Here is a 24,171-nt window from a genome sequence, read left to right as displayed (position 1 = left end):
TTTCTACTTCATGATTTGACAATAAGAGAGAGAGTCTGGGCAAAAATTGGAGACTTTGAAGGCAGAACTCCTCCTGACCCAAAAGAACACAGAGGTTCGACTCACATTTTCTAGAAAAGTGTTGATGATCTTGAGGACTTTGGGGAAAAACGTCTGTGGTCTGAAGAGACAAAAGAAAGCTTTTAGAAAGGTGTGTCTGGTTACATTAGCTGTAAAACTAACAGGATGCTCAGAACCAGAACATCAAACCTTCTGTTCAACATGGTGGTGGTAGTATGATGCTCTGGGACCAGAACCATACATTCAGCTCCGTAGAAGAAGGAGAACATCCAGCTATCAGTCCACGGCTGGATGGATGATGGATGGATGGGTAAACAAAAACTATGATGGTGTAGATGGATGAGCAATGAATGGACAATAGGAAAAAAGAATAGAAGGTGAAAGATGGATGATGGATGGATGTCTTGTTGAGCTCGTCCAGCTTCTCCTCCATCTTGGATCTGATTGCAGGTCGTTTCTCCTCATCGTCAGTCAGACGTTTTCACTCAGATGTTTGGAGTCTGATTCTTCTCCCAGGCGTCTCTGTTCAGGCTTTCAGTCAGACCTGTTTCAAACTAAAGACCCAGAGACGCTCTCCCTCCGTTAGCCGGGGGAAAAAAGACGATCAGAAACACCTTCTGCTGAGTGACAGGCTAAGACTTTGGCTTTGCATCACCAACACACCGGATTCGCGGCTGTTCACCGTCCTCCAGGTGAAATTGAAGGAGGGTGAGGTCTGTGTTCGCTCATTCGACCCAACAAGCACACTGATGGAGGATGTTACAAATCCTTTATCATCCATTCATCATTTCAGTCCCAAACGAGCCGTTTTCAGCTTCACTACTACTTTGGCAGATAATATTTCTGCATTTTTGTTAATGGGTCTCTTCTGAGGTCAGCTGGAGGAAAACACCAGGAAAATGACAAAACCTCAAGAAGCAGCTAAGTGGTTCTCTGTTTTATCAGGTTTAGGGGAAGCTGTCTCGCTGACTTTCTGTCAGTCTAACCGTGGATAAACGTTGTGGTAAACCATCATAGGACGTTCACAGAGACAATCCAAACATCTGGGAAGCAGATCCTGTGGTGGATAGGACTCCAAAGAGTCACTTGGTTGGGTTCCCCCAAAAACAGCTCCAAAAAGCCTTGTAAACCTCCATGGAATGAACATGCTGTCCCAACATGTGTGATTCACCTCAATAAAAGAGGAAACATAAACAGGCAGGGTCTCATTAGTGGACAACAGAAATAAACCTAGATTCTTTTTTCGCTAAAACCTGAGAAAATCAAATGACTTCCACACCGATTAAAGTAAACTGAGTCCACCTGTGTGTAATTTTATCTGGGTATTAAAGCAACTGTTCCGTGAAGATGTCAAAAGGTTTATTGCGAACATCAGAGAACAACCAGGATCATGAAGACCGAGGAAACCCAGCAGGTCAAGGCGAACGTTGTGGACTAGTTTAGAGCAGGGTTAGGTTCTACAACAACATCCAAAGCTTTGAGCATCTCTCACAGCGCTGTTCAACCCAACTGGGCCAACTGCAGCCCTGCAAACACCTCCACCTAAAACGACAAACTGGGAGAGGATCAGATTTTTAAAAACTCACAGCTAAGCACATCGAATTTTCCTTCCTATGCAAATCTTAGTGTTAGTTAAACTGAGCCAACACAGAGGTGATGGATTTGAATAAGATTGTGCCAATATTTCTAATATGTATCGAGTTTCCAAAAGCTGTTGCAAGAATTAAGAGCAACTGAACATTTATCAACTAATAGCAGTTCTGCCTATGCAGTTGGAGGGTTCATGTTAAAATGTGACGATGGAAAATCAGTCAGAGCCAGCGCACAAACACTGGCCACAGCCAGAGAAAACCATTTGGAAAGTCCCGAAGAAGAAACAAACCACTGGGATACCAAGTAAGAGACATCAAGCAGGTAGACCAAGGAAAACATCAGCAGCTGACGACAGAAATACATGGTGAGAACTTTAGAGAAGAAACAAATGTGAAGATCAGCAGCAACCTTTAGAAGCTACTCAAGATTATGCAAACTAAACATTAGCAAAAATGATAGAAGAATTAAAATCAAATTTGCTACTTTGTTTGCAAATTTAGTCCACTTTAATCTAGTTTGTTTGTCTACGAGGTCCGGTTCGTTTGGGGAGGTGTGAATGTGCAACCGAACTAATGATGACCAAAAAACGATAGTCCGCCTCCAAACCTGGGTCTCGCTTTGGTAAAGTGAACTGTGATGCAGTTTGATATGCAAATGGCAAGCGGACAAGAGACTGCTTTAAATGCAGGAAGTGGATTACAGCACAAGGCATTCTGGGTAAATACAAACGGGCTCGTCTAGCGCTAGCAGAAGAAATATCTCCCTTGCCAAAGAGAAATCGTACAACTGCGAAAAACTGACACTACTCTATTTTTGTTTACACTTTGTGAAGGAGGAAGTTGTACTTATATTTTCTTCAGATGTTTTTGTGTGGTTTCCTTCAGTGGTTCTTGGTGCAGCACCCCCTCAGGCCAGGAGGTGAACAGACTTTTCAGTTAGTTTGGTTCGTTTGACACAGTCCACATTTTTATGGACGAGGACTGTAGAAATGTGAAGCTGACTCTCTTCCTCACCACTGTGCACTCACTGCAGTACATGGTGGAGGTCATGGTCTGAAGAAGCCAAGAGAACTACAGTATCTGCGAAAAGCAAAGATGCCATCCAGGTTTCCAAACCAGACACCATAATCTCCATGAGATGCTGTTCATGAACAACCTTGGCGGACACAGGGAACAAGCTCTACTTATACCAAGAACGTCAACACACGTAGATCCTTAATAGCCACCCAGATGCCCCAGAGTCCCACAGCACATATCTATCCTGCTAAATAGCTAATGTGTTATTAAACCAAATAATTTACCATGAGTCGCTCAGTAGGAGATTACTCCATCTTCTCCAGCCCATTGGATTTTATTTCATCTTGCAGACTCATTGGTGAGTCTTAGCATTGGATTTTTCCCAAAGAAAATGTTTTTAATGAGATAATGTCTGCTCATGGGAACTGTGGCAATGTAAGTTTTACGGAGGGATTGTGGTTTTGTCAAATAAACTGTGTGTAGAGCCTGGGTCAGAACCTGAAACATTTGGTAATCCCTTAACACCACCAGCTCAAGCTTTGCGTTATTCTATTGTTTTTGTCGTAAAAATGAGCAATGACTTAATGTTTCTCCAGGATTACATAAGAGGTCATCTCATGTGTTAATAATGAACACTTTGTGATTTAATAACCATTTAGAGGTGCATAAAAACAAACTTTAATTGGGATTCCTATGGATTTTATTCTAGGGGAAAGAGGTTTTGTACATGAGGTGGAAGTTTAAACCGTAAAATTCAAATATGCACCCCTCTGTTTTTAAGATACTTTAGCAAATAATTGAAACAGTTAAAATCTCAAATGCAACTTTGCTGTTAAAATATCTTTATACTACATAAAAGTCGAATTCTCAACGTCATTGAAATGCTGTGGTAGCATTTTAATGCCACAATATGACAAAATTATTAAATAATTGTTTTTCCTGAAAATATGACTGGAGCCAAAGTTATTTTACTTCATAAAAATAGTGACAAATATTTTTCTCAAATCCTGAAACAAATTTTTTTTAAGAGAAATTATTTGTTTCCTGATTAGATTGGCATAGAAACTAACACAGCATTTTATGCAGAGATCTGCATTGGTTTCATAAAAATAATTCAAATTCAACAGCCTTGATGGAAATCTTTAATGAAATATGAGCCGGAAAAGACAAAATACATTATTTCATTAAATGTATTTGTAGAGTGATTGATTGTACATTGATCAAATTATACTGTTTTTCTTTTTCTTGGAAATCCTAAATTTCTACTTTCATGTTCTTCGCCATATTTAATCCAACAATTCTTTTGGTTTCTCCATTTCTCTGCTCTTCATTTAGCCAAATGTAGGATATTTTGTCAGATCTCAGTAAATTAGAGAGTAGAAACTCTGTCGCCCCGAGACACATTGAGATTATAAAGGTGGAGGTGAAATAATACAGGAGAGGAAGAGACCAGTGGGGAGAAACGGAAGAGAGAAAGGAAACGTTTAAAAAATGCCATCAATAGAAAAAAGTCAGAAGTAAATAAAAACAACATTTTGTCGAGCTGTAATGTCTGTGTTGGAATGAGAAAGATTAAGGATTGTTTTAATGAGTAAATCCAACCAGACAACAACAAAAATGATTATTAAAAAGAAGAAAAAAAGAGTAGAAACATTAATGGACAGATAACAGACAGACTCGTGTTTCTTGGAAGACAATCCTGTGAAATACTTCAAAAACCTCTCTGGTAATCTCTGCTTTCATGACAACTTCATAAAATGCTCCGAGGCCACATTCCTTTACCCTTTTCTGTTGTGTCTTCATGTCTTCATAGACCCATAAAGAGCAGCAGTGTTTCATTTCATGACTCAGTGGATTTAGTGAAAGTTGCACAAACTGCTGTGGGACGGTAACGGGTCTGAAACGGGCTGCACGGCTTTTCCAGCAGAAACAACTCAAATGACCTGGTTGGAAGTTTTTGTTACTCCATTAAAGCTCCACAGCCTTTTAAGTACATCTTAGATTTTATTTTATATTCTATTAATTCAGAAGTCTTGAAAAAGGTTTTTAGAAAAATTAGGAAAGTTTTTTCCTAATTTTTTTCCTAACTTGTGAAAAAAGATTTCACAAGTATTAACATTATGTAATGTACAAACATAAGAGTTATTTTCAGTGTTTGAAGTGGGAAACAAAGATGATGCTGTGGTTCTTTTAGCTATTTGAGAGATTTTCATTTCAAAGCAACACATCAAACACACTTTGACATGATGGAAAAATCAAAAGAAGACATCAGGAAGGGAACTGTGGAGCTCCTAAAGTCAGGTTCATACATGCTTCTGATTCCTAAATGCCTGAAGGTGGCATCTGGATCGACTCAAACTGCATACAGTTCAGGAAGGGGACGGGTTCAGAGTCCAATACATGGGCAGGTTTTGGAGTTAAACATGTGAATAAACTCCAGAACAAAATCCTAAAATGTTGCGTTGGTAAGAGAGCATCAGCGGGTTCAGCACCAACATGGACTCAAACAGGAAGACGCCATCGGCCCAAAAGGAATATAAAAGCCACATTACAGTTTGACGTGTCCTGTGGTCAGCGAGGAGCCTCTTTACTGCAGAGGCAGCTGCTCACTTTCATGAAATAGAAATGAAATGTATTTTTACTTCATGCTGAACAAACTGAAGTCACCAGAATTTCAAGAAGAAAATTACAAACTGAGACCTGCGACAGAACCAGACTGCCTCTTCTCCTACCTTCACTAAAATCCCACAAATGTTAACATCTGTTTCCTGGTGTGTGGAAGCCACTCTGCACCTGTGGAAAAGCTGTGAAAACTCCCTACTGGGAGTACTGGAAGTGCTGCGGAGGTTGATAAATTCTCCACACCGATGGCTCTGGCAGCTGGGAAAGGAGAGAAATATGGAGGTTAGAAAGACGAAGAAGGACAACACAAACTGATCTTTGAGGTAAAGTTAGGCTGTGGTCTCTGCCTAAGATTTCAAACATTAAATGATTTCCAGCTGCTTTAGGTTCTTTATCCAGCTGAGCTTCAGACTGTCAGGTTTGTCCCGACTGAAGAAGGAACTTGTTGGTATTTAATCAGCCAGATTGTTAGAGAAATCTTTAAGGATTTCAGACATTCCTTCAAATAATGAATTTGCTTCATAATCAACTGTGACCAGAAGTTGTGTGACCTGAATGTGAGCTTTTAATCCCAACCTGCTTGGAAGAAATAACTAAACCAGATGGATCTCATTTCGAAGGTTATTTACAGATTTCTGGAACATCTTAATATGCTTAAAAATTAATAGAAGAAGAAGAAAGCAAAAAAAGGCCCTCTGGGTGCAGCTATATTAAATTATGTTTTCTAAAACGCGTAACGAACAAAGTCCTTGATCCCTGTCAAACAGAAATGAAGCAGAAGGGATGAACCGCTGCGGCTACATTACCTCCTAAATAAATGATCCGGATTCATGGCTAAACCAAAACCAGAGACCCAGACTGCAGGATGCAACCGCCATGAGTCATGCAGCTCCAAACCCGACCTTCAACCCACTTCACCAGATTCTGGGAATACTTCCTATCTACGCTCTTCTCCTTAACTGTTGGGTGCTTGGTAACTGCCTGATCACGTTCCTAGAGCAGTTTCGCAAAGATCGATTCATTTCTGTTCCCAGTATCCGTGTGGAACGGGTCGGGTCCAAGTCGGCCTGGTCTTCCTGGGATCCGATCTGTTATTGTAAGTTCAGTTTTAATCTTAAGAGAAGAAAAACGGAGAAGGCTTCAACTGAGCAGTAATTTTATGAAATAAAAAAAAAAAAAACAGTTGGCAAAAGAGAAATATTTTTCTACTTTTTCACAGGTTAACAACTTAATAGAGTTGTTGTTTCTTCTATTGGTTAACTGACCACCTGATTTAACCAACCTGGTTCTCAGTTAATGCTTCCTCTGCTTTATATTTCAGATGTTTGATCCCAAAGGTTCCTTCATGGCGTAATCTCTAATGCTAATAATTTTCTATATTCAAATTGTTTTTAAAGTAAATTTTTTAAAATGTAAAAGCCAGTTTGTCAAAAGTCCTGTGTGAGTCTTCAACCAGTCAGAAATTCACTGCTTGAAAAGCAAACAGAGAATCAATATTTGCATTAGCAGTTGGCTGTTGTAATTTTTCATAATTAGGGTTAATTAATTCCAGTGTTTCTGAAATCATAAGTGAACTGTGTCAGTTTCTGGTGAATGATTTAATTCAAAACAATGGGACAGGAAACGTTGACACACTTATTTCCAATCAGGTCTGAGAATTTATTAACAAAATGTCCCAACTTTACGGCTGAATTATTCCATAAATAACTTACTTCTCTAACTACTGACATGTAATCTAGTTACATATAGAAAAGTCAAGCAGAATATATAGGGAACAATAAATGGATAAAAATCAAACCTCTGATAAAATGACATGAAATACTGAAAAATCATTTCACACTAATCAAACAAGACAAATCTTCACTTTCTCTATATTTACCTAGAAATGGAAAAAAAGTCAATTTTTTTCAGAAACTTTGTATAATTATACAAATAAAACAAATTTTAATGAAAACAGTTTTAAAATACTATCGTTTTCCTTTCTTTAAAAAACTGCATGAAATTTCCTAACACATTTTCAAATATAATTGTGCAGCTGATTCCTGACTTTAAAGGAGAACTACAGTACATGTGCGCGTTGCTTCATAAATGGTATATTTGCTCACTTTAGTGTCATTTCAAGCCAAAAGAACCACAGCAGGAATGCTAAAATTCAACTTAAATTGAAAACTGGCATGAATAACAGAAACTGAGGCTGTGAAGTTGAAGATTAAACATGGCTTGTTGGCATTCATAAGTTACTGCAATCATAAAGTTTGATGGTCTAAAGCAAAGGAAAGGGCTGCTGGATGAGCAGAAGAGCAGTTTGGGTATAAAAACAGACATTTGTACTCCTTTAAAAACACTTCTCAGATTTAATTAGGACATGGATACACGCATTGGCATAGCAACGGTTCACTGAAACAATTTCCCTTCTCTTGAAACGTAAATCCATCAGAAGCAGAAATGTATCTGCATGCCTGTAGTACCAGAGGTATTTCCCTCTTTACAGACTTTTTACAGTTCGGAGGCTCAATAAGTAAAACATTATGCTTCTAAATCTAACATTACAAGGACATTTCTAAATGTAGCACTGATTATGCTACTATAGATGTTATGTAAACTCAGACATAACGACTGCTGGAGCTAACGTCAGAAATGAATAAAAAACAGAAGATAATGATTGTCATCACCACAAAAAATGAAACATACATAGAATAACCCATAAAATAAACAGAAATATGTACAATACTACAGTTAACTTTCAAAGTTAATGTGCACAAGGTTTGTTGAAAAGGCAAAGAAGACACAAATCAGTAAAGTTACCAACTGACACACATTAAACAAAGATTGTCCATAATTTTATTTATCTGATTTCAGTATCTTTAAACCCTAAAAGGTCACCTGACCAGCATTAAAATAAACAGGACTAGTAAATTATTATCACTGATGGTTAGAAACTTAACTAGACATTTTTCAGTGGTTCTTGTGTTCACATAAATCAGACAAATGCATGCAGTTATATTTACAAATGTACATCATTTGAATATTCCTCACCAATAATTCAAGGTTTTTCTCAGGTTTATGATTAAAATCACACAGCATAACCCAGAATGCAGTACCTGCCCTAAGAGGCATTTTCATTTATGCTAACAACTTAAATTCAACAATTTCTTAAAATGTTGAACTGTTACCATCAGCTGTAAATGCCAGCCCAAACCAGTTAGCATTAGCTACGAACACTAGCATGCTAAAACAAACAAACATTTTATTCACAACTCACCAATTCCATCCACAGTTCACTGCATGACAAACTTCATGGCCCAAATCTCACTGGCAGTTCAGATCTGAATCAGATGTGAGTCGTGAGCCTTAAAGTGCAAAAGGAGCAGAAAGGAATAAAAGAAGAAGAAGAAGTTTGGCAGCACAAACCCGTAGCAGCTTTAGCTTTCCCCTCACAGCTGACTGGGTAAAGCTGGAGCAGCAAAACACTCCAAGAGCTCCTGACTCATTCTGGAGGCTCCAGCATGTAAGTGTCTGCAGGCCTCACTTCCTCAGTTAGGGTCAGAGGTCATGATTCAACAGTAATAAAGACAGAATGGGTAAAAATGGCATCAGTGGGAGAGTTTTAACCAAAAGGTCACAAAGATCTTCTTAATGAAGACTTTTGGAAAAATATTCTGTGAACGGATGAGACAAAAGTCTGAGAGAAAAGAACATGATACTGTACCTGAAGTCAAACAGGGTGCGGGTGGTATGATGCTGGACAAAATACATTAATTCTGCAGAAAACCATAAAATATTAAACAATCACCGGACACATACTCTGCTTTGTCCTTCTCCTTGTGCCTGTTCTCTGTTTCACTCAGTAGAGTAACAAAGGAGGAGTGTGTTTAATCCTCTGTGGAAAACGCAACTCCAACTCCGTCTCCCTTGGTGATGTTAACGACTTTGACAATAGAGTGATTTCTTTATGAATGTCAACTCTTCATCTACTGATTATATGCAGAAAACAATGTCCTTTCTGTTTGTGAAGCTCTATAATACAGGAAGAAATGAAGAACTATGTTACTCAAACACCAAAACCAGAATGTGAAACTGCTGACGTTCCACAACATCTCAGTTAAAGTCACCGTTTCACTTTTAGGCCCATAAAATGTGAATTGCTGCAGGAGAACAGAATAAAATCTGAATGTTGGAAAATCAAAAACAAGTGAGAAAATGTGTTTCTTTTCTGTGTTTTATCTCCATGAACTAAATCCGATCATAGCTGAGGCCGTTCATCTGATAACATCACATTTTAAAGACATTAGGTAAAGTCTAGAATAACATGCAGGGAGGCTTTGGCTATATTATGACACCTGAAACGCTGTTTGTTCAGTTTGTTGAACTGAAGAACTGTTTGATTTAGCTTTGAGCTTTTATTGTGCAGCGATCAAAGTTCTCTACTGTAGCTCTTGTCCATTTATCACTTCGTTTATCAGAGTCTAGATAAACTCTCCATGCTGTTTTCACCTCACGGTCCCGTCTGTCCACAGCATGAAGGTATGTTACAAACTGCAGAGCACTGACTGATTGAGTGGTTGTACTTTGTCTTCTGAAGCACGTTTTCAAACCTCAACATGATCTATTTATGCTGCAGTTTACAGTAAATTTTCTCCCATTTCTAAAATATTGCACATTTTTGCTCGTCGCAGCATAAATAAAGGCTGTTCTTTAACAATGTGCAGTTTGTGGTTTTAACTTTGACCATTGAAAAGCAACAGGGGGTTAACAGGAATGGGAGACATCAAATTTCTGCATCTCCAGAAGCTGGAAACTCCAGAGAAAACCTCCCATTCCAGCATTGATGTTGGTTTGATCAAAGATATTTTTATGATAGATATGATTTACAGATGTGCCTGAGAACAAAATATAATTGTGCAGTTCAGAAATAATCTAGTAAGTGGGATCAACATTCCTCAGTGGCTGCAAAAAAGCAGGATTATCTCAGTAGTACATTTACTACTTTATGATTAATCATCAAACACATGAATTTTATTGAAACTTTGTTCTTTTAATGATTTGTTTGAACAGTTCTTTTTCATGGTGGGAGCAGGAGTAAAAGAAGACACTGAAAATCTAAATAATTCCTGACAGAGATATGAAATGAAAAATGAACAGAAACCAGAGACTAACCCTTGGGGAACACCTCAGGCTACAAGCTGTCACAGGTCAGACTTCCCTCTGTTTAACAGAGAAACTTCTGTTTTTAAAGAGAAGGACACTCAGTTCAATGCAGAGACAGAAATATGACTAATTGAAAAGTTTCCTATTATCGGATCCTGGATAAGGTGACGTAGCATACGTAGCGTTAGCACGCTGTAAGAAGACCTACATTTAAACCTTGTGTGAATGCTTCATGGTAGGTGGATGAACCTTTCTGTTTTTGTGATTTTTATTTTCTCCCCTCAGAGTTTGATGCCCGTTTTCTCTCATTTTCTCCTTTGCTTTCACCATAAAAAATGCAAGCATATGGTCCAGATCAGGGGGAAGTGTTGGAGGGATAAATTACTGCTAATTTTTCTTCTCTGATGGATGTCCTGTCTCCACGATGGACTACAGGGAGTTCTCCTTGGAGGCTACAACAGATGGCTTACTTTGGAATAAAAATAAGTTGTTCTCAGCCACTGAACAGTTTGTGGCACTCATAAATTCATTTGAATAATTGGAAACACATATTCCCGCGATGAAACATGTGCCACTGAACGGATCTGTGGCTGTCTGGCCAGGTTGGCTGCTCCATTTTGACTCATAATTATCCCTCGGTGTTTTTCGCTTTGCTTCACTTCAGGAAGTGTTTTTGCATCTCAAACATGCACCGACAGCATTCTGCAGACACCACATCATACGCTCTGAGGGCTGGATGCAGACACTTCTGCTCCAAGGCCACTCCACATACACATGTCCTGGCTCTGGGATGCCAAACAGCCACCAACTCTGCAACCACAAGTTCCCCAGAACCCCATCTGAAGTAATTCCCAGGGCAAACCAAGGATTAGCTTTAAAAAACCCCAACAGACTGCAAGATCATAGAAAATGTTTTTAAATCTAGTAAATTAGTTACAGTGAAACTTAGCACTTCAAAAAGATGACTATAAATTAAGTCTAAATAATAATTCAATAAACATCATGGCTGTTCCCAGAGAAGGAAGGCAAACTTCCAGCAGCCTCACTCGGCTCAACAGCTGGACAATCCGGGCAAAAGCAAGAACAAAATGAAAAATACATTAGAATAAATTCAGTGTAAACTCCATCAACCAAAAATCAAGCCATTCCCCCAAGGACTTCCAACAAATGTGTTAAACATGCTGCAGTCACTTAATAATTTATTTGAGATTCCTTGAAGCCTCTCATGCTACACAAAGAGTTTGTTTTTCCTGAGAGCAAAACATTTTGCAGCTTGCGAATCAGTGAACATCCCAGTAAATTCATCCAAAAATTAGAGCGTGCAAAGCTCAGATAAATGGCAACAAATCTAAAACTTAAAGATGATTCAGTCGAATCTACGATGTAGACGATCATCAAAAACGTTCACGTCATGATATTTCTGAGATCAAAAACTTTGATTGAACTTTGACCTGACTTTCTCCTAATTATATGCAGAGAACAGAAATTGGTTAATATGTTTTTTATTTGCACAATGAGGCCTAGTCCACAGGCAGCCTGGTCTTTTTAAAAAGATGTAGTGAAGATATTTGTTTCTATAAAATAATCTCATCCACAAGTGATTGGCTTGAGAAAAGTTTTCATCCACACTAATCCGCTGAATTACATTACTGAGTGTTGTTTTAAACATGCCAAACCCACAGGGGCAGTGTAGCGCTAAGCTAACACCTGGCAGCCAATCACAATCCTTCAAAACAACAAACTTCCTGCTAGGGATTAAACATGGCGCAAGGAGTTTCACTTGTGTGGGCAGACAAAGAAGTCCAATTACTTTAACAGTTGTTTTAAAATCTAATGTTAATAAAACACAAGATAGTGTGGAGTGGGAATCATGTTAAGGTCATGTGGAGGTTAAACGTCGTTGTGCCTCCATATTGGGACGGAGAGCTGGTGTAACATTCAACCTTCAGGCTCTGTCCTTTCCAACTCAACGTATTGAGGATACTTGTCATAAAACATGTAAAAAGTGTCTGAACAAACATAAAAATTAGTCATATTTCCTCCATGGCCAAACAGTAACAATGGTTACAGTAACGGTTCATCACAGCAGCATTATTTGCTGCAGACTGTCCTGCTTTCACCTCTAAAGCTCCAGTTTCCAAATGCAAACACATAAAACGAGAATTTGCAAATCTCCACTTTACTTGCAGTTTTCATTATGAATAATTTTTAGTGATATTAAACGGAGGCTACGTGTGGATGAGAGGCCAAATCACCAGCTACGTGTGGACAAGGTCTGAGTTTCTGCTCAGTGAAATGAAGAAACCTCCCGGCCTTCATCCAGGAAGACAACATCTCATTCACCGAGTGGCGACACAGTCTTCACGTTTTTTTATTTCTGGATATATTTCTCATATGTTTTCTTCCACCCATATATGCAGCTCTGGTTTCACAGCATCACTGCAGTAACAGTAAAGACAGTTTTATTTTCAGCAGGATTCCTGCTGACTCCAGCTGTTCCAGGAAATGAACCACATGTATGTGTGCTGATAAAAAAAAATAAATCCTGATCTCGTTTCACTCCCATTTTCATACTCATTCTTATTTTCTTGTGATAAAACAGAGAGCAGCCAAACAAAAACAAGGCAAAGTCGTCCATTAGTGATGAATCTCAATAAAGAAAAGGAATCAAAGCTCTGCAGAGCAAACCGAGCAGCTTCCTGTAAAACAGGGATGAAGGCAGAGAGGGAGGATGAAGAGGAGGATGAGGTTGACCAAGCGTCAGACCTCGTAAACGTGTCTATGCCCTTTATATAAATGTGGTCGGAAGAAAGGGGAGACGGCGGAGCTGGGGGTGGGTTTGGATGAACTAGGTTAAAATTTAACCTCTGTTTCTTAAATGTAACAAATAATCTCAGTTGGAGAAGAAGCAGGAAGAAGGAAGCGGAACGGTTTAATGCTGAGAAATCTTATTTTGAAATCTGCTTATATGGAAATCCTTCAAAAATCTCCAAAAAGGACAAACATGACTGAAGTGATAGAACAGAAAAGTTCTGTTTATCTTTGAATAAACTTCATTTTTATGGATTCAGTTTGAACGGTGAGCAGTTTATGTCATTTCTCCTGATCCTGACATGTTTCTGACTCCTGACCATCGCCTCTCTCTGCTCTGCCTGGATTAACTGGCAGAGCTGAGTTAATCCTCTGCCAGGATTAACTCAGCAACATTAACTGAATAAATAAAAAAAACAACACCTTTTTCTCCTGTAGTTCAATCAGCAAGTTTAGATTAATCAAGTTCTGCCATCTGTCCCTTCCCCAGAAAAACCAGCAGATCGTTCCCACTAAACCAAACTGGAAGAGAGTTACCATGGAAACAGCTTTAATAATTAATATTATGTTAATAAGACAAATTAAGTTTTTACGTCTTGTTCTGCTCTTTTGGTGAACAGTTCATTCTCCAGTTATCCCATATTTCATAAAAATAGTCAACAGATCATTCATGTTTGAGAATTGTCCGTGAGTGTCGTTGCATAAAGTTGATCCAAAAGTCCAGTTTGTGAAACCGGGTCAGAGCCACCAATGCCACCTAGTAGCGATTGTCACATTTCATTGAACATGTCATTTCCTTTCTGCTCACTGATGCTGCGTTGGTTGTTATACTTAACAACATCTGCATAGCGATTTCCTGATTGAAAACTCCAAACATTGGAAAATAAAACTTGCAGGAAAGTGTTGGGCAATAGCATTGCTTCATGGAAGAAAACCAAATAAAAATCAGATTAACCCTGATCTTTGTGGATCAACGCCCTGCTGTGCTGAAAGAGCAGTCTCTTTGGGAAAACAGTTAAATCCACTTTTATTTTTCAACTTTATGCTTCACTGTCTTGTCTCGTCGTTCCATAGTCCTCCTGTGGATTGATCACGGTGAAATGTAGAGTTGGATGTTTCAAATGCACCGAGAAGAGCCCAGAGCAAGAACTCACAGGTGTGATCAAATACCTTTCAGACGGTATTTCTGTCTGTTGACTGCATATTTCCTGATGTATAAATCACAATCACTGCGGTGGGAAGGAACATTCACTTAGTTTATGTTAGGATCTTGAAAGATTGATGTTGAGCTTCAGGGTCATGTTGTCAGATAAAGGTTATATCAGGCCTGATTTGGTGAACAAACTAGAAACTTTCTTTTTACAATAACAGAATCCTTCACCTGATTACTGGTGGAAAATTCTCACCATTCTGCTGATGGAAATTTCAGTTTTCTGGTAGATTTGACCAGATGTTAAAGAGTAGGAAGTGAACTAAATGTTTTCTTCCAAAATCACCAACATTTTCAAATAACTGTAATTTGAACCTTGTTGAGACAACAACCCCGTTCAATAGAGCATGTCATGTTTTTATAACTAAAAGAAAAAAGTTTCTGCTAACGTTAAACCTCTAATCATTAACATACCTCTATTAATGTTATACCAATATATGCTAAAGTGCAAAAATGCTGATTTCAACCATGTTCAAGATGCACCACGTCAACGACATGCCTTATATTAGTGCTTGTTTGTTGAATATTTACAAATTGTTCAATAAACTGACTTTTTAAACTGAAACGTTTTTTAAAAGTGGCTCTAAGTACTGACGAAATGGAGCTGCCGTAAAAAGCGTAAATCTTCAAAATAAGAGCATGAATATTAAAAGTCTAACTACTTGAAGAATACTTATCTAAAACTTCAACACAGATATCAAACTTTATTCAACTAAAAATTGGCTGTAAAGCCATAAAAATTAGCATTAGTGATTTAGTATTTATCTAGCTAAGTGGGCTAAATGTTTTCAAAGTTAGCAGCAGCACTAAACAAATTATTATCTCTGCTAATGCATTAGCGTATTAGCAGAGCTGGATCCTAATATCAGGCTCAACATAGATTCATCTGCATTGTTGCCTGTTTTACTGCATTTTCTTCATCCTGACGGATTAAAGTTGTGCTTTCATGTGTGGAGCAGCTGCAGATCAACTTCCCATTTCTGGGTTTTATTTTTGAGCTGTGTACGGTCCACAAGTTCAACTCACTTCCACACATTTCTCACAGCTTTTCCCCAAAGTAGAGAACAGTAAATCTGAGTGGACCTCGGGTGACTCAGGTAGCAGCAATTCCTGCTACTTAAACATAAGACAGATGGATTTATTTGTAGCGTTTGAAGAAATTAGCATTTCTATACCTGGAGAACAGACACTTATGCAACTGACAATCCTTCATTTTTAACTGTAAGTTATTATTGCACTATAATAAATCTAACATTATGACCTTTAGAGTAAAGGTCTTAGATCTTAAACTTCTCAGGAACACACTGAAAATCTTCCTCCGACCTCAGAAACAAGTCCGCTCGTCGTTTCCAAACCACACACTTTAATCTGCATTCTGTGGCAGCAGAATCCCTTTCAGCAGCGAAGAGAGCGAAACCAATGAAACCTGAGCGTTCCTGGGTTTTACTCGCTGAGTGTGTGTCAACCGCCTCATCTCCATACACCGTATGATAAATGATCTCTGCGCTCTTGTGTTTTCTCTCCTTCGACTTCTGGAGCAGCGACAGGGTTCACACATTCTTTACATTTGTGACCTGACCGCATGTTTGATAAATCCCAGCGCTGAGAGTTAGCAGAGAGGTGAACACGAGGTGGAAAGAAAACAGAAAACGTTACCAAACACACAAGTCTGGGGATCTGTTTTCCACCCCTGACTAGGGACACGAGTTTGTCTCGTTTGCTGCTGTGGATGGAGGATGGAGGCTGTAGCTGATCAGCCTGATAATAGAAATTATTTACTCTTTTAAATCAGACTGAAGTGGCTTTCTGGGACCTTTTAAGGGTTTTTTTCCCCAACAATTGCAGCATAAGTTGGTTGATTTTTGAAGATTGTGCCACAGAATATCCATCTTAGGGTCTGATGGCGTTTAATAAATTCTTTGTGCTCAGGTCCGGGACTTTTTTCAATGCTTTACGAGTTAAACAAATAGGTGGACATCACTATAGCAACCAGTGACTCGGTGTGAGTGAGTGAGTTTGAATTTCTTGACAGGAATGACGTTCCCATAAGCTGGACTTTGGGCAGAAGTTGCATTATTTGTTGAATCCTGGAAAAACAAAAAAAAAACAATCAGTATCCATGAAACAGCAGAAAAAAAGAGAAGAAATAATTTTACAAACAGCTGTGAGTCTCAACTGAAACACTGTATGGAACTTCATTAGTGCTGAAATGTAATTTACCAAAACGTTTAAAATAAAAGTATTTTTGTTTGAAGAAATTTTATCTAATAACTATCATAAAAAAAACTTTAAAAAGTTTTATACTTTAAGTATCTTTTAGGATTTAAGATTTATTAGATTGCTTTAAAGAAATGTTTTTAAATTTTATTATGTAATTATGTGAACTGAACATTTAACATGCTTTTTGTTTACATGAACTCTTTTGTTCATACTGAATATTAACATAAACCATCTGATTTAAAAGCTTTCAGCTTCTATGCACCACAAATCTGGAACAAACTTCCAGAAAACTGCCAAACAGCCGAAACACTGAGTTCCTTTAAAGGCTAAAAACTCACCTGTTTAGAGCTGCTTTTGAACTTTAATAAATGAAACTTTGATGATTGATGTTTGATGATGTCACTCATCAAAATGTTCTGATTTTCTCATGGTGTTGACTGTATTTTTTTTCATGACTTTTTATGTTTGTGTTTCATGATGTGAAGCACTTTGAGCTGCTTTGTTGCTAAAATGTGCATTATAAATAAACTTGATAAACCATAAATAAAAATCCTCTGTTGGATTGGCTGAAAGCCCTCGACTGAAGACGAGACACAAACTGCTTTTAGCTCTACAGAACACCACTTATGGTTTTCTAAACCCTATTTTTAAAAGATGATCAATTAAGTTTCACGTTTCTATTTTAAATTAGAAGGTAATATTTAAATCTCACTTATTCATAATGAAGTGTTTTGGCTCTCAGTCTAACAGCCTGAGTCTCTCTGGCTTTTATTTTGTGAGCTGATGAATAAATTCCTTCACCATGCTGGGGAGAAGAAAGAAAGAGTGACCCGTGGGTTCCGGTGGCCGGTGAAATGTTTCCATGACCACACACTGGACCTCATGGTGAACTCTGCTGTTACCAGAGCCGGTGGGTCAAGATCCAAAGAATGATTGTGTGGTTAACCATGAGAGACAAACAGAGTATTAAACAAAAAGTATTTAAAAAGTTTCAAAAGCATCACAGAAGAAACACAAAGGTCCAAAACCAGGTTAAATAAAAGACAGAAATAATGAGAACTCTGAGTCCAGATTGTTCAGCCGTTACCACAGAGGAACCATTAACAGTTTGATCGGGTCACAGAAAGATGAATTTTACCAAACTGAATCTGGATTTTGATGTTTTCTTTAGGGTTTCACTGCAAGATTTTGATTGTAATGTCATATTCTGAAACTTTTTAATTTAAATGACTTTTATTCCCAGTTTTGTCTACACAAGTTCATACACCAAAACATGGGGATACGTCTCTGCTTTTGCAAGACAAGACAAACTGTTTTCTGTCAAATCAGCCCAGAGTTCAGAGTTCACACGCAAAATCTAATTTACTCCAACTACACTTCAGCTTAAATCTTTTATTTCAAAATTGGAACAGAAGTCTTTTAAAAATGTCATATTGAACATAAAATATTTTTTTTTAGAATAAATTATATGTGCTGTACAAAAAAATGATCAGAATAGATGAAAAACTGAACCTGAAACAGTCGGGGGTTCCCTGTTGCGTCATTAAATATCCATAACCATTACTTTTAAAGTTTTGGCAGCCAAAGCTGCAGGGGCGATGTTATCCTGTTCCCAGTTATCAAACTTCAGGAAAGAGTTTTCAATGTGAATATTTGGCTTATTTGGTAAAAGTCATAGAAAAGCAGAACATGACCCTTTTTAAGGTACCACTAGCTAAAACCGTTGCCAACACACAGAGGTACTTGGATGGGATTTCACTTGTGGTGCTAAAAGTTTTACAATTTTCCCAAAAACAAAGTTCTTGGGTTTAACAGCCATCGCTGTAAATCTCTTCCAGTGGGAAAGATCAGAAAGCTGGCCCACTGAGATGGGAGAAATAAACCTTTAATTCTTAGAGACTGCGGTCAATGTTTAAGCCAAAGACACAAAACAGGTTCCTAATTCTAAGACTGATTGAGTTTATTTATTCCTTCTGCCTCATAGACATTGAAAATTACAGGAAAATGACTTTTCATGTGCAGCTCTGTGGAAAACTCCAAAACATTGATCCCTCATTTTTCATACTTTGGTGCAGACATCACAGTTTTTCACCCTAAAACGTTTCTTTCCATGTTCAAGCTGCCAGATTTAAAACTAACATGGCAGGAAAAGCAAAGACTGATTGAGCCTCCATTTGCGGTTGGTCAAGCTTTCAAATGTAAAATGAAGCAGCATTAAGGGGAAAGAAGTCTGCTTATGTAACAATAACGTGTATTTATTTAATCTTCACCCAAACAGCTGCAGAGAGAAATCAAAGATGCAAAACACAGATCAGCTTCCTAACAATACAAAAGTCTAATCTGAGCCAAACGTGATGCTGAGCTTTATGAAGCAGAGAAAATCTGTTTCGTCTTTCCCGTCTCATCCGTTCTCCTGTGCACTCGGAGCTTCACAACGATCCGGACTGCAGCGTTCCTGCATCCACAGATCTCATGGCCACAGAATAAGGCACATCGAACAGCGAGATCATTATTTACAGAGGATTTGACTCCACAAACAAACATCACAGTATTAAAAAAGACAACAGAACATAACAGCCCATTTTTCTCCAACCTGACTCCGACTCTTTCCCTTTTGTTACAGTCCGGCGGTTATATGATACAGTAGGATCGCATCAGCGTCTCTGACCACCCGGTCGTTCCAAACTGAAGCACCTCATCATCTTGGAGACGCCTGGATGTGAAAAACTGGGTGGTTTCATGGGTAATTTTTAACTGAAGATTTGTTCCTGTGACGTGGCGAGTCTCAAACTGATTCCAGGAGGCTTTTTGTGTTCTGCAGAGTTTGCAAAAGATCATTTGGTTCTAGTGAACACTCAGTAAGCAAAATTCATCCAAAGCATTCTGCGTGTGTGGAGCTGCATGGTGGAGGCAGAAGCTAAATCAGTTGCATTTTTATGCTCCTTATAGCTTATTCTGTGTGTAGAAACAGATTATTAAAGTGATGAGTAGCATTCCTCTCTGAGTTTGATTGGAAATGTTTTTGTCTGCATGAGCAGCAGCAGAACCTCAAAGCTGAATGAATTCAGTTTCATGGCATCCAGGAGGCGTCTTGTGGTCACTGCCAGATGTTTCCACAACACTTAAAAACATCCTTACTGCCAGAAAATAATTTATACAATATGTAAATATGTCACCATATTAACCACTACTTAGCTCTCAAACTCTCAGGAAATACAGAAAAGGGTTTTGTATTATAGCTGAAGTAGTAAAACACATGCAGTCAAAAATGACCAGCAATATTTTGGGTTATTTAGTCAATAAATAATTTCATCATGTTATGCATTCATTAAGAAAATGTCACAGTTTCAAATCAAAGATACCGAGCTAGATATTCAGTTTACCAACGGCACACTAAATATTTAGCTCACATGTAGCTTAACATTTAGCCAGGTCTCTATTAGTCGTTTACATGCTATCTAGCAGCGTATAGCTAAATATTCAGCTGATATACGGAATATCAAAATAAAAGCTGTCTTGTGAACCTCTAGAACAATCAGTGAACATCTGCTTTGAGAATAATGTGGCTTATTATTTGTTTTAAGGTGAAATGTTGTATAAGAAAAGGAAGAAAATATATAATAAAGAAGTGACATGAAGGCTTGTAAAATCCAGCTTTTATTTCTGTAGTCCACTTCTACACATCACTCACTAAGCATTTACCTTGATAACTAAATGCTTAGTTTGAAGCTAAATACTTAATCTGCAAGATATATATTTATTTAGAAGCTAACTACTTAGCTTGCTCTACATTTAGTTTGGAGCTAAATATTTAGTTGGTTGATTAAATATTTAGCGTTCTAATTAAATGTTTAGTTTTAAACGGTGAACATGTGACTGAAATAATTTTTTTCTCCAATTCGGCTTTACAAACCAAATTGTTGCTGTTCATTTTTGACAGTGTGACTTTACAAGCGACACCATAACAAAGTAGCTCTTACATGTTCAGAATGTGGTTTAAATCAGTTGAGCTGCTATAATATTGTTTTTTTGACACATGATTTATTGTCTTTCATTGAGCTGATTTTGTAAGTGAAGAAAGTCTAAATAGACATTTCTAATTGAGGTCTAGATATTTATTTCTAATTCATGTTCTCAGTCTCATCTCAGTTAGATTTATGTAAATATATATTATAATTAAAGTCCACCACCAATAAACACCAGGAAAGACCCTGAATGCAGAAACCAGCTGTGGACTCCCACCAAACTATTGTTTTGCTTCTTAGGGTTTGCAGTTGTGTGCAGAGTTATGTTTTCTAATCGTTTATTTTGTTTCTCTGCCATCAGACACTTTGTTCCTTGGTCATCAGAAAATCTTCTGGGTTGCAGTAAAGCTGGTTTAGGGAATTATTGATTCTGTTATAATTTATAGAAATCTTGAGGACAGGACTAGATTTTAATGTCACTGATTTAGTTTTAATGAGTTGAGCTTGGACAAATTTCTCGACCTAAATGATTTCCACATTGTAAAACTCCTACTACTTATACAATACCAAACTAACAAATATAACACAAGAAAACAATAAAATAAAACACGTTCCTTAAGACTGTAGGTGGGTTATAGGACGGCGGAAAGACTGATCCATTTTCCCGGGTGGAAAACGAAACGTTCCAGAAGACGTTTCCGGTCAGATCTGCAAAGATTCCCCAAGCTCCTTTAAATTGAAAATCTCCTCTGGGTGGCAACAACAGAGAAACCTTAATCACCTGAAGATGTTCCAGAATGAGGCTGAAAGGGTTTTGTGAATATTTACAAAAAAAAAAAAGTCTTCCAGAACCTGGAGATGCAGCTCTAGAGCCGGGTGCAGTTGGCGAAACTGTCGGACATGATGATGTTTTTGTAAAAGTTGTCGGTGCGCGTGGAGCAGTAATCTCTCACCTTGTCAATCATCTGACTGACAGGGAGGATGGAGGAGGAGGAAGAGGAGTTGGGCTCCACATCTGAGGAGGAAGAGGATGAGGAGACGCACTTGGGGCTGGTCTGGTTGGCGAAACATTTGTCTGCAGAAAGAGACGGAAACAAGACAGTTAGGAGGCAAATGTAAAATCAGAGCAGCGAGAACCACAAACTTCAAATAAAAGTTTAATTTAAAGAGTTATTACACTAAAAAAACACACATCACAGTCTAAATTACGATAAAATCTCAGCTTTCAAAATCAACCAACAGTAAGGAAAGATCAGGAATGTGACTGAGGTAAGGATGTGTAAAAGAAAAGAACGCTCATGATTGCACATGAGCAGAGATGTGCAGTGATGTTGTGCACCACCCACCACGAGCTTCCAGCAGGAAATAACATTCCCACTGGGAACGCATTCACTGTTATTCAAGAAAATATGGAAAACTGCAAATCCAATCATGGCTGTAATCTCATTTAGGAGTCGTCAGAAAGATAACCTTTGTTTTTCACAGGTATCATGTTTTTGCCTGCTTTCTGCTGGTTAGGGTCCCAGACTCATGCAAGACCTCAGACCACCAGGTAAAGAAAGAAACACCCAAGAGTAATGCACAACCACCAGTTAGTCTGAAATACTAACCAGAAACCAGAGAAAACTGTGATAACATGCTGACCTCTAAGAGAAACTCTGGATCAGACTCAGACCAAAGGAGGCAGTGAAAACATGTTCAGCAATATAAGTTCTGCATGTTGAAAGTGAAATAATGTGTCAGTGGAACGAGCGCCTTTCAATCCATTTGACTAAAAACAAGCTCATGCTAAAATATTTGCACTAAAAACTAAACCAAAATACTCAGTAACACTTTGTTTTTGCAGGACACCCTTCCTTCATTTTCTTAATTTTTCTTCCATAAAAGCATCAGTAAACAACGATAAAAGTTTGTGGAGCTATGATTGTGCCGGCATCCATATAGTTCCTTAAAAAATTATAATAAAGTGTTTTTTTATGTTGATCATAACTGCCACCTCTAATCTGACATGTTACATAAGAGGCGTTGTGAGATTAACCCACATAAACCAAACTAAAAAGCAAACCTATAAGGTCTGAAAGTTTGATTTCTCTGTCCATCAGGATAAGTGGCGACTGGCATTTGAAAACTGGCCTAGTAAAAGCTGACCAGCTCATCACAAACCAGTTTGGTTGTTGCCGTTCTTTTAAAAACATTCTCTTCTAAATGTCGCTTGTTAGTTTGAAGCCTTTATTCAACCCTGAAAGGTTTTGGAACCAGCAGATGAAACAACCGAGCCAAGGGAAGCCGGCCTGTGTCATGTTAAAGCTCAACAACAGCAGCCTCTCTCATATTTGCTTTTCATTTTCCAGCTCCCAGAGCCTGTGCAGGAACGGAGACAGAGGGATTACACCTCGGCCCCTCCAGGCAGGATGGGAAGCAGAGGATGGATGCACATCATCAACATGGACTGTCAGAGGAATAAATTCACTCTGCTGAACAGTTCTGATCAAACCGCCAGTAAAAACACGAGGAAAATGTTTTGAAACAGACTCTTTAATTCTTGTGAAAACCTTAAGAGCTTCTTTTTGTCTGAAGGAATGTTCTCAGCTCCACACGACTCAGCTGGGATGAGAGTTCATTTACGAAGCCAACAGACCGTTTCTACCATCAGACAGAAATGGAAATATTTTGAATATTTGCAATCACTTCTACAGAGATTGATTAGAAAAATAGGAATGGAAATTATGTGCTGCTGAAGGTGTAGGGGGTTCGTCCGGTAACCAGTAGGTTGCCATCTTGGTCAAGACGCTTCATCTACTGTCTGAACCTTAACTGCAGTCATAATCGTGACCAAGAGAACAGGATTTCAGATACGATTGATGGGACTTTTCTCTGTAAGGTGGCTGGTTTCAGATGGCACAAGGAGCTTTGTGATGGAGCCTCTCTGCATGAAGAGAAGTGTTTTCTCTGGTCAGGAAGCATCCTGGTTGAATCCTTTTGAGTTATTTGGGATCATTTTAATAAGACATCATGGGAAAGACCAAAAACTCTCTGGAGCTATAATGTTTCTTTTCTGGTTTGGGATCCCCTATGATGAGTTACAGCTGAACTCATTGGGTCATTGAATTAAACTAACCACAGAAACGCAAAGATTCAGTCTCACTTATCGATTCTCACTGAGTTAGGAAATAAACTCTTTAATTTAAAATATGCCCCATGTTTTATTTGATTCAAACAAAATTAAAACTGGCTTTAAAAGAATTACATGAAACACATTACACACATTGGGTGTAATTGACAAGTTTTTGCAAACACACAAAAACTTATTTTTCAATCAGCAGTGTGTATATCTTATTTTCAATGAACAGTAGAAGGGAAACAGGTTTTTAGGTTAAGAGAAATCATTTCTTTTGTTTTATTTTAATAAAAAAAGAGAATTTGGGGCACTTTTCTGTCATATGGCCTGTAGGGCAACGTTTAGCTCTAAAGGATTTCACCATAGTGAGATCGTCCATATTAAAGGTTTGTGTGCTTTTGTTACTTT

At 38.2% G+C, this 24,171-nt stretch overlaps 1 protein-coding gene and 1 long non-coding RNA gene across 12 annotated transcripts in view; both read right to left on the bottom strand.

Moving 5' to 3' along the window:
* Positions 1–358: 358 nt before the first annotated feature.
* LOC114158677 (uncharacterized) lies at positions 359–8,844 on the bottom strand. Of its 2 annotated transcripts, none has more exons than XR_003598460.1 (4): positions 8,703–8,844; positions 8,554–8,617; positions 5,402–5,549; positions 359–1,615 (listed from the first exon to the last, which is right to left on the bottom strand). It is a non-coding gene; the product is annotated as an uncharacterized LOC114158677 (long non-coding RNA). The 2 variants fall into 2 exon arrangements; XR_003598459.1 differs by lacking the exon at positions 359–1,615 and adding an exon at positions 4,838–5,278 and having other exon boundaries at positions 5,370–5,549.
* A 9,775-nt stretch (positions 8,845–18,619) lies between these two features.
* adgrg6 (adhesion G protein-coupled receptor G6) overlaps positions 18,620–24,171 on the bottom strand; it is a 70,810-nt gene continuing 65,258 nt past the window's right edge. For 9 of the 10 annotated variants that reach the window (XM_028040265.1, XM_028040267.1, XM_028040266.1 and 6 more), the window contains one exon: positions 18,620–21,720. In XM_028040265.1, the coding sequence (XP_027896066.1) occupies positions 21,512–21,720 (209 nt within the window). In that variant the 3' untranslated portion in view covers positions 18,620–21,511. The remainder of the gene's footprint in view (positions 21,721–24,171) is intronic. The other variant, XM_028040269.1, reaches the window with a different exon arrangement.

This window comes from Xiphophorus couchianus, chromosome 15 (genome assembly GCF_001444195.1).
Source record: "Xiphophorus couchianus chromosome 15, X_couchianus-1.0, whole genome shotgun sequence".
In the NCBI taxonomy this organism is placed as follows: Eukaryota; Metazoa; Chordata; class Actinopteri; order Cyprinodontiformes; family Poeciliidae; genus Xiphophorus; species Xiphophorus couchianus.
Note: the sequence above shows the minus strand (reverse complement) of the source record. Positions and strands in the feature narration are given on the sequence as shown.